General features: G+C 58.5%; 1 protein-coding gene across 1 annotated transcript; it reads right to left on the bottom strand.

Annotated features, from left to right (window-relative positions):
* Window positions 1-5,438: 5,438 nt before the first annotated feature.
* RND2 (Rho family GTPase 2) lies at window positions 5,439-8,618 on the bottom strand. The gene is made up of 5 exons (XM_075561911.1): window positions 8,511-8,618; window positions 7,967-8,054; window positions 7,087-7,196; window positions 6,379-6,513; window positions 5,439-6,187 (listed from the first exon to the last, which is right to left on the bottom strand). The coding sequence occupies exons 1-5, from the start codon at window positions 8,610-8,612 to the stop codon at window positions 5,939-5,941; spliced, it is 684 nt and encodes a 227-aa protein (XP_075418026.1). The 5' UTR covers window positions 8,613-8,618; the 3' UTR covers window positions 5,439-5,938.
* Window positions 8,619-9,518: the final 900 nt, after the last annotated feature.

The raw sequence follows: 9,518 nt of genomic DNA, 5'->3' as shown, positions 1-9,518 counted from the left end.
GGCATTATCTCTCTCCCCGCCCCCTTGCCGATCCTCTGGAGATAGCTAGGGTAGCGATTGCTATCCCCACTGAACAGATGACAAAACTGGAGTCTGGGGCCTTGTGAAAGATCACTTAGGGACTGAGTTGAAGCCCTGGGTCTAACCAGCCCTGGAGTTTCTAGTCATTAGGCCACAGGCAGAAATGCATCATGTTGTCTGGCTGTATTTTTGTCGCGGGGGTGGGGGGAAGAGGCGGGGGAGGCGTGTGGCGCCCAGCTGAGTGGAGACTAGGAGCAGGGAAGGTAAGGGAAAGCTGTGACTTGCTCCGCAGTGTTGCAGCGGTGGACATTGGCTAAGTCCATGAGGCCTTGTTTCGTTGTGAAGCATTACTAGATGTGTGTCCCGGAGAAGGGAAGGCGGAGGGTGAAGCTGAAGGTCACCCAAGGTTAGCAGATGTTTGCCATCTTCTCTTAAACCCACAGAAAACCAAAGGCTGACACCCATTAGCGAGAACAGTCAAGTGACAAGTCAGAGGGCCTTCGCAGCTGTTAGCTGGTAGACTGGAAGAAGTGAGTGCCAGGTGGGTGGACGATTTCCTCTGACAAGCCTGGGCGGTGGGGCCTGTGGAGGGGAGGCCTCTTGTGGAGGAAAAGGGCCCTCTACAGCTCCCAAGGTGAGTCGCCCCTCGATGGGCTCAGCAACAAGCCCAGGGAGGCTCTGAAAATCATGGAAATAAAAAACCTGTGCAGGATCCACAACTGGTTTCTGCAGAAAACTCCCCATAGAAATCCAACAGGTCCACCTCTCTCCCCAGGTCATCTTGGCGGAACAACCAACATGTGTTAGAAGCCTCCGCCTTCTCTCCCAGCCTCGGGATGTCCTCTGCCCGTTCTGTTTCACTGGCCATCTCATCTCTGGGCACCTCAGCCTTTACCCCATCAGTCTCTCTTACGCCTCAACTCTTTGTTGAGGCCTGGGGCTGGAGGTGTGGGGTGGACCAGAGATGGACACACCCTGAGCCTCCTGTCTGCTCCTCAACCTGTGGGGGAGGGAGAGGCGCTGGGCCTGCCTCAGAGGTGGTGTGGGATGGGGCTGATCTAAGGGAGTGATGATGAGGGACAATGGGAAGGCCAGCCTAGGTCTCTGTCTGACTCCCCCCACCCCCTTTCGCTTTCAGGACCAGATGGGAACTGGAGCTGGGAGAAAGGCCCACCTGGGGCAGCCAGCGAGGAGCCTGAGCAGAAGAGACTCACTCTGAATGCTGGAAGGCTGCAGCCGGGGCTCATTTGCATCATAAGTGATTGGTTTTCCCTGCTCTTCCCTCATTAGGACACAACGGACAGTTGTTTGCTGGCGAAACAGATCCATTTACCAAGGGACAGAGGAGACAAGCAGGAGTGACTGATGGGTGACAGTGTTAGGGGGCAACCCGGCTCTCCTCTGGGCCCGCTGGCACTCTTGTGTTCACACAATGAGAAGGGGCCACGCACAGAGCAAACCCACCCCCTCGTTTTCCAGATGAGGAGAAGGAGTTGCTAAAAGCAGATGAGCCTTCTGTGGTCCAACAGGGAGATGACCACAGGGCCCCGGCGTCTGCCTTTCGCTCACTGGCTGTCCCTTCAGTTAGGGCCCTTGGTTTCCATTCTACCCTCTCCAGTGATGGTCTGTCTGTCTGATATGATACTTGTCTGTCCCTGCTCCTCTCTCTACCGTTTCCTCTGTTTCCAGCCAGCCACGATGGTTACTACACTTCTAATTAATCCCTGCCCTTCCTAGGGGTGCATCTGGCAGGAAAGGTAGCAATTTGGAAACTGTCTCTGTGTGTTCCGGGAGAGGTGGGAAGGGAGGACTCTGCTGAGCCCTGTCATAAACCTGCCAGGGAGACTTTGATCTCACGTTGTCCTTGCAACCCGGCCAGGCGGCCAGGCAGGTGCTTGCTGAGGCAAGGAGACAGAAGCTCAGAGGTCGAGTGACCTGGGCCAGAGCACCTAGCTGGCAGATGGGCTGTCTGCCTCCCAAACCTCATTCTCAGGCCCGGAATCAGGGGCTCGTCAGGGTGGGTGACCTGATCCCAGCTCCAGGGAGTCGCCCTCTCTCTAAAGAAGGCACTGCTTTGTAGCTCTTGCAGAGGCAGCAAATGCCTCCCCCATTTCTACCCTCTGGCCCCCACCCTCCTCCGGGCTTTCACCCCTGGAGAGTTGTTGGGGCAGCAAAACCCAGGCCAGGGGGGCCCTCCCTCCAGCTCACACCTCCTCCGAGCTCCCTGTCCACCCTTTCTGCTTTGTGGGGCAGGCCTGCCAGTGTCTGGGTGGGTTTCATTGTCCCCTGGAGGAGGGGAAAGTCTAGGGGGAGTGGGTGTCTGTGTGCTTGAGCATAAGGGCCTCTGGGTTCATTCTGACACTGAATGAAAAACTCACCAATTATTCGTCCAATCTCATTAATATGCAGACAGACATCTGTTATTTAGGAGTCAACAGCAGAGGCATTTTCTTGGGGGAGGGGTATGCATCTAGCATCCCACTGGTCTCTCTGGCTGCTGTGGGGTTAGCTGCATGGGAATCAGCCCCCCTCCCTTGGGACCCGGAGCCTCCCAGAGCTCTGACCCTCACCCACCCCTTGCCTAGAGGGAGCAGGGGATGGAGGAGAGGTGGATGGAGAGGTGTGGTGAAGAAACTCCTTGACAAGAGGAGCTTCCCAGGACCTGACCCTTTTCCTGGGAAGGAGGGCAGGGTCCAAGGACAGGGAAGTCCCAGAATTGCTTGCCAGGGCCCTGGTGGCCATGGAGATGACCCCTTCCCTCCATCCCCTCGGCCTGCAGGATCTGGGCCAAAAGAATCAGTCCAATCTGATTGTAGCCGGGGCGCGGTCACTATGGCAACATGGGGTCCACACCCCGCGACTCAGGGAAGGCAATGAGGGGTGTTTATAAAAGTGGGGAACCAAAGGATTTCGCTTTCAGATGATGCGGGGACCCTGCAATCTCCCAGCCTTCCGGCCTCTTTCACCCCGAGTCTCAGCACCACTACTTCCTCCAAGAAGCCTGCTCCCCTCTGGGCCAGCTCAGAAGCACTCCAGCCTGGAGGTCTCTGAGGTGAAGAAAAAAAGGCTGCCCCATCAAACTGGGTCCCTTTCAGATGGTCAGTGTCTGTTCCTCCGACTCTTCCAAGCCAGGTGTGGAACTGAGTTCAGGCAGGTGCAGGCCCTTGGCCAAAGACTTCCCAGGGAGGAGGTGGCAGGTCTACCACCCAAACTCTGGGATGTCCAATTGTCAAGCCCTTCTCCTGCCTGTCCCTGCAGGGCAAGCTGGAGTCCCCAGGGGACAACCCTGGAGCAGCTGAAGTGTCCCAGGGGCGGACCCAGTTTCTCCTCAGCCTCCTCCCTCCCAGCTCGCTGATTGCAGAGGTTAAGAAACACTGGCAGCATCACAGCAGGATTAGTTGTTTATTTCATTAAATGATTAACGAGGCTACATTGTTTCCCAAACGGGTGTCTAATTTGTGGGGGAAAACAGCTGCGGAGGGAGGGAGGAAGCCGCCTGCGCTGGGTCTGACACTGGCATCAGGCAACAGTGGGGGCAGGAAGGGCTGCCCCTCGCCACAGGGGCTTTGAGGACCAAGGTCCAGTCTACCATCTCCTCCACTCACAGGGCTCCTTAATCCAGAGCTCCAACTCCTTCCCCATAAAGGAAAACGGGGGGGGGGGCACCCAGACTTGCAGAGGGGACCAAACTCCCTTCCTAGGGGTGCTGGAAATGGATTCTACTTGCGGGTTCTCCAGTTGACTTCTCTTCCTAATTGTTTGCTTCCGGGGGATATTGCGATGTGTTTGCAATGGCAGGCGAGGGAGCTTGGGAGAGGAGAGGGGTGCCAACACGCTGCACTTGGGTGGTTGCAGGCTTGAGCCTGCTTGGTACCCCAAGAACCCAAAGTAGAGCAGCCACACAGATTGGCATCCTTCTGGAGGCCCTCCCTAAGCATCTCCTCCTCCTGGGGATTCAGCGGTCTCAATAGCACCCCTAACCAGGTCTCAGGTCGACAGTGTGAGGGGCAGGGTACTTCAAAGCCCAGAATCCTCAGGAAGACTGGCTGAAATGGACCAGATGGGGGCCCAGGAGGAAGGAAGAGGGAGAAAGGGGCACTGATAGATCAGGAGATGGGTGTGGATTTCCTTTCATGTCTGGAGACAGTTACAGGGAGAAAAGAAGCTACTTAAAATGATGCATCTCGGAGTCAAGTTTTTCCAGCCTCCAACACCCCCACCCCGCTATCTATCCCCAAACCCAATCTGATCACTTCTTTTCCCTGCTTGAAATCCCCGGTGGCTCCGCTCGGCCTCAGATTGAAGTCCTCAGTTCCTCTCAGGCCCTGCAGTGGCCTCTGGGCACCTCCCCAGCCCCATGGCCACGGGACCCAACGGCACCATGTCTTTCCTTGCCTCCCATGCTCCAACCTGCTGAGCTTTCTGTCTGGAGTGCCTTCCCTACCCTCTGTGCCTGGTAAGCTAACACCTCTTCAACCCTTGGTACCTAGCTCGGAGGCACACCTTCTTCCCAAACCGTAGGCTCCTGCGGCACTCTGCAGCACCCATATGCCTGCCTCAAGGCACCCCCAGCCCTGGGGAGCCCCTCTTCCTGCAGAGCTGGCCTCCAGAAACAGAGGCAGGCCCTTTCTGTCTCGCCAGCCAACTGGCCCCAGTTGGTACTTAGTGCCTCTGTGAGGGTACTTAGTGGGTGGGGATCCCAGCAGATGGGAGGCTAAGGATGCTGTGTCTGGCAGAACTGGGGGCGGGGTGGGCCAGGGATGGTTCCTCAGGGAGCATGTCACCAAAAGAGGCCAGTGGGACGGGCGCCAGGGAGGGAATACAGGACAATGTGAAACCAGACTCCTGAGAAAACAGACCCACACTGTCCTTACTGACCACAGCGCCACGGCCGTCCCCTCCACCAGCTCTGTCTCTAGGGGGTGGGGATGACCCTAAACTCACAGCTGATACTCCCCCTCCCCCCAGGCTTCAAGTAGCTGCAGAGAGTCCCTGCCCCAGCCACCCAGGAAATCCCAGGATCAAACCCCTGGTCCCTTGGGAAACCTCACCCTGAAGAGGGTCAGCCTCTGTGACCTGGAGACCTCTGCCACCCTCCAGCTGTACACCACCAGGGCTTAGGGGTGGAGATGGTCAGTAAGAGGTACTCAGGAAGCCCCCCTCCAACACAAGCAGGGGGACCCAATCCAGTAACTAGGTGAACCGGCCCATTCCCGCTCATTCCCAGGCTTCTGGCTCTTCAAAGGTTTTGGCCGAAAGGACCCAGGGCTTTCTGTGTGTGCGCCAACTGTGGGTAGAGACAGGAAAGTTCTTCCTGAGGCCTAACTCTCCTTCACACTGCTAGAGACTGATTTTGTTGTTGTTGTTGTTGTTTTTCCAAAGCATCAACACTAAAGCCACAGTGGTTTGACATGGGCATGGGTTTTATTGGAAGCTTGGGGGGAAGGAGCTAGGGCAGGTGGGTAGCTAGGGGCGGGGCTTTTCCTGGCTTTTGCATTTAGTGCACAACACCTGTAGGCTAGGGTGCTTGAGAACAGCTGTAGAAGTGAGGGGAGGAACAGAAGGGCATGGATGCTCCTTGGGGAAGGAAGCTAGAACTGGATATGGGGGGAGGGGAGGGGAGGAACTCTCCTTGACTGGGACAACCAAGTCACCAAGCTTGAGGCCAGCTTCCCCAACACCCACCTGCCCCTTCCTAGCTCATGCCTCAGGTACCTGCCCCTGTCATCCCCTTAGCTTCCTGTGAAGAGGAGGGAGATGAGGATTTAGGGAATGGTAATGCCCTTTTGTCCACCAGCTCCTTTCCACTAGGCCCGCCCCGGCCCCCTGGCCACGATCAGGATGTCAGGAAGCCCAGGGTCAGGCAAGTGAACAACGTGGCCCTGACCGCCCGCCTCACTCCGCTCTGCTGCATCCCTCACATGAGGTTGCAGCTCTTGGCCCGGTCCTTGTGCATCTCGCCCTCGGTCCCCCGGTCGGGCCGTCCTGACAGCTGAGCAGATCGCTGCAGTCCCCGGCGTGAGTCAGTACGGCGAAGCTGCCTATGGCCACGGCCCAGGGAGGCCACGGTGGCCACGTGGAAGACATCCCTGACACTGCGCTCGGAGGATCGCGAGGAGCACTCCACGTAAGACACAGCCCCCACCTGCTTGGCCAGCACACTGCCCTGGAAGAGAAGTTCGTGAGAGAGCATGACTGAGGACACCTCTCAGCAAGGGACCACTGGGTAGCTAAGCGTTGGGGGCGGGCGGGCTGAAGATCAGTGATCAGAGGCTGATGCAGCCGGGCCAGGGAGGGTGTATTCAAATCAGAGACCGAGGGGAGAGGTCTAGGCTGGGGTCAGGTCAGAAGTCCCACCTGCTCATGTGTCACAGGGATCAGCCTCTGTTTGGACAGCTCCCTCAGTGTGGCCAGGTCCGTCCGCATGTCCAGCTTACAGCCAACCAGCACAACCTTAGCGTTGGGGCAAAACTCCTGAGTCTCCCCTTGCCACTGTTTAGGGGAGAAATAAGAGTTAGGGAAGGTTCGAGGGGTGCCCAGGGTGAACCCAGGGCAGAGAGGGTGCTCCACCCCCAGTACTCTTTTACCACAGGGGATTGGAGCTGGGTTGAAAGCAGAACTGGGTGTGGAGACGGGGGTGAGGTGAAAGAATTGGGTGGGGCTGAGGGTTTAGGGGCCTCCTCCCTTAGAGCAAGCGAGTCTTCAGCCCTGAACCGTCCAGCTCCCACCCCTTTCTCAAACTCTGGTCTGGGAACAGACCAATTTTTCCCAGCCCTGCCCTCCCCTGCCTGGGAACTGGGGCTGCCCTAGCAGACACTCATCCTTTCACCACAGGCTTTTCTCATGGAAATATGGACCTGGAGAGGCCTTGGGGGGGGGGCTTTCCCAGCTCCTGTATCTGGGGACCCCACACCCACCCACAGAGATGAGGAGAGCCAGGAGGAGGAATCTCCCAATCCCCCTTGCTCCTGCCCCACAGCTGTGTCTGTGAGGAGAGCCAAGAGTTTCGAAGGATGATGGTTTGTCCACCTTGTCGGGGCTCTTCCAACCCCCTGGGGTTCCCACCTTCTTGAGGACACTGTCCAGTGTTTCCGGCCGGCTGATGTCGAAGCAGATGAGCACAGCGTCAGAATCAGGATAAGCCAGAGGCCGGACATTATCATAGTAAGAAGAACCTGGTGGAAGACAGACAGGGATGGGGTAGGTGGGAGGGAGGGCCTTAGAAATCAATTGTGGTCAAGAGTTGTTGTTTTCTTTGGGGGCGGGCGGAGGGGACAGGCAGTTTGTGTGTCCCCAAGGAGGCAGGTGGGGAGGACTTCTAGTCAGGGACAGAAGGTCCCCGCTTCCCTGGGGCTCTCTGAAAGCAGCAGTACTTCATCTTTTCCCCATGGAGAATCTCGTGAAATCAGTTTCACCATGACATTTTTTGTACCTCTGGCCTTTGATAGACACCTCCAACCCGCCAGGAGAATCTGGTTTAAAAAAACAAAACAAGCAAACAAAACCACCAAACCTCTCCCCATTGTTGAAGGCGGGTGGGGGAAGGGCTCACCCATTCCTCTAAGACTTTATCTTAGAATAGTTCAGAAGTTCAGAAGAGTCTGCTTCTCAGTCCCAGTCACTCCCCCATCCCAAGGAAATTCTACATGTCCTCCCTAAACGTAGTCAGTCTCTTCAAAGGCACACGTTCCCAAACAAAAGACCCTTCCCTTCCCAACTTTCCCAGAGAGGAGGCCCCAGCAGAAGGGGCTCAGGTAGTGGGGCTTCTCCTTCAGGTCAAGGGCTCTGTTTCAGTAAGCCCTGCCTCAGTTTCCATCGCTGTAAGCAGAACACTGATTCTCCTTCTTCCTAGAACTGGACAGATGAGCTTGAGCCTAAAGGTCCCCCAAGAGGGAAGTTGGGGCAGGGCTTTGGAAGTCGGGGTCACCCCCAGGGGCCTTGCTACCTGAAGTGTCCCACATGCTGAGCTCAATGCGGCGCTTGTCTATCTCAAAGCTGGCGGTGTAGTTCTCAAACACGGTGGGGACATAACTCTGCAGACACGGAAAGGACATCATGAGATCCTTGCTCCATCTCACCCCTGACAAACGTCCTCCCCACGCCCACACCTGGTCCAGCCCAGCCTCGCACCCAATCGGTCTGAGGTTAGGCAAAGGGGAGACCAGAAGAGCCCGCTCAGACTCACTCCAAGACCACCCACTCTGGCCCCTTCAGCCTCTAGTTCTACCTCTGCCCATTCCCAAGGGCCCCCCATCTCCCCAGCCGCCCCCATTGGGAGTCTCCCAAACCCTATTCCACATCACCTCGCTCCCCAATTCCTCCCATCCTAGCCTCTGCAGTCCCTCCAGAGCCCCCATGCCTCCCACAGTCTTCCGAGCCCCTCTCCTTCCCTGGCTAGCCCGCTCCCCCGTTCCTGGCCCTCTCGGGGCCCTTGTCACCCACCCCCGCGCCCTCAGCGCCCTTCTCTCGAGCGAGCCGCGCTTCCTCACCCCGGGATAGGCGTCCTTGGCGAACACCTGCAGCAGCGCCGTCTTGCCGCACTCCGCGTCCCCCACCACCACGATCTTGCAGCGGCCGCTCTGCCCCTCCATGGTCCCGGCTACGCGCCGGCCCCCCGCGCCGCCCCCCTCCCGGGCCCCGCCGCCGCCTCCCCCGCCGCTGCAGCTGCAGCCGCTCGGGCTGCCGACACCGGCATCTCGCGGGCCCGCGCCGAGCCCCCGCCCCGGGCCGCGGCCCCCTCGCCCCGCCCCCGGCCGCGCCCCCAGCCCCGCCTCCCGCCCGCGCCGTCGGGGGCGGGGCCAGGGGACTGGGCGGGGCCCGGAGCGCCGGACTCGGGTGCGCGGGAGTGACCCAACCGGACCGTGCTGGTGTGGGTTGGCCGGAGCCGGGCCCATTTGGCTTCCTTGGAGGTGGGGACGGGGTGAAGTTGGGGTGAAGTTCTGAGGAGCAGGACCGGGGCGGCACACGCGTGAGGCTCGGGCCTTCTACGTGCCCACGCGTGCCGTGCACGCCAGTGTGCCAGTGCGGACACGCGCGGGGCAGCCGTCCACTCCCTGAACGAACACGTGGGGCGCGAAACGGCGGGGCAGAGACGGCGGCTGCTCGGGTGTCTCCCTCCCCTCCTGTCCCGGGAAGGGGTCTTGGCGACGTCGAGACTTCTGACTCCAACACACCCACCCCACAGTGGTGACATCATAGCTTTCGGTCCCTATGGCAACGAGCGGCTGGTTGGGGTCGGTGGTGACTTATCAGCGAGCTGGACGAGCTGGGAGGCGCGGGCCGAGTTCCTCTTACCAAACGCTGAGTGGAAAGTTTTAGGGGAGCTGCGTCCTCTGGTGGATGTTCCGGGCGACGGAAACGAAGGAAGCTATAATTTCTCAAAGTGACAGCCCGGGAGGAGCCAGAACCAAGCCCTAAATGCCTCGATCCAGAGTTTAACCGCAATTAAAACCCTGCCTTTTTGCAAGGCATCTTTTACCGTTTTTAGGCGCTTCCTT

The sequence above is a fragment of the Tenrec ecaudatus genome, chromosome 10 (assembly GCF_050624435.1).
Source record: "Tenrec ecaudatus isolate mTenEca1 chromosome 10, mTenEca1.hap1, whole genome shotgun sequence".
NCBI lineage: Eukaryota > Metazoa > Chordata > Mammalia > Afrosoricida > Tenrecidae > Tenrec > Tenrec ecaudatus.
This window is presented reverse-complemented; position numbering and strand designations above follow the sequence as displayed.

Bases quoted from the DNA above. Each gene is read 5' to 3' on its own strand.
- RND2 (XM_075561911.1), bottom strand. From the start codon at position 8,612: ATGGAGGGGCAGAGCGGCCGCTGCAAGATCGTGGTGGTGGGGGACGCG. The intron at 8,055-8,510 runs GTGAGGAAGCGC...CCGTGTCTGCAG, and splicing joins CCAAGGACGCCTATCCCGGG to AGTTATGTCCCCACCGTGTT. The intron at 7,197-7,966 runs GTAGCAAGGCCC...GTCTTCCACCAG, and splicing joins CAGCATGTGGGACACTTCAG to GTTCTTCTTACTATGATAAT.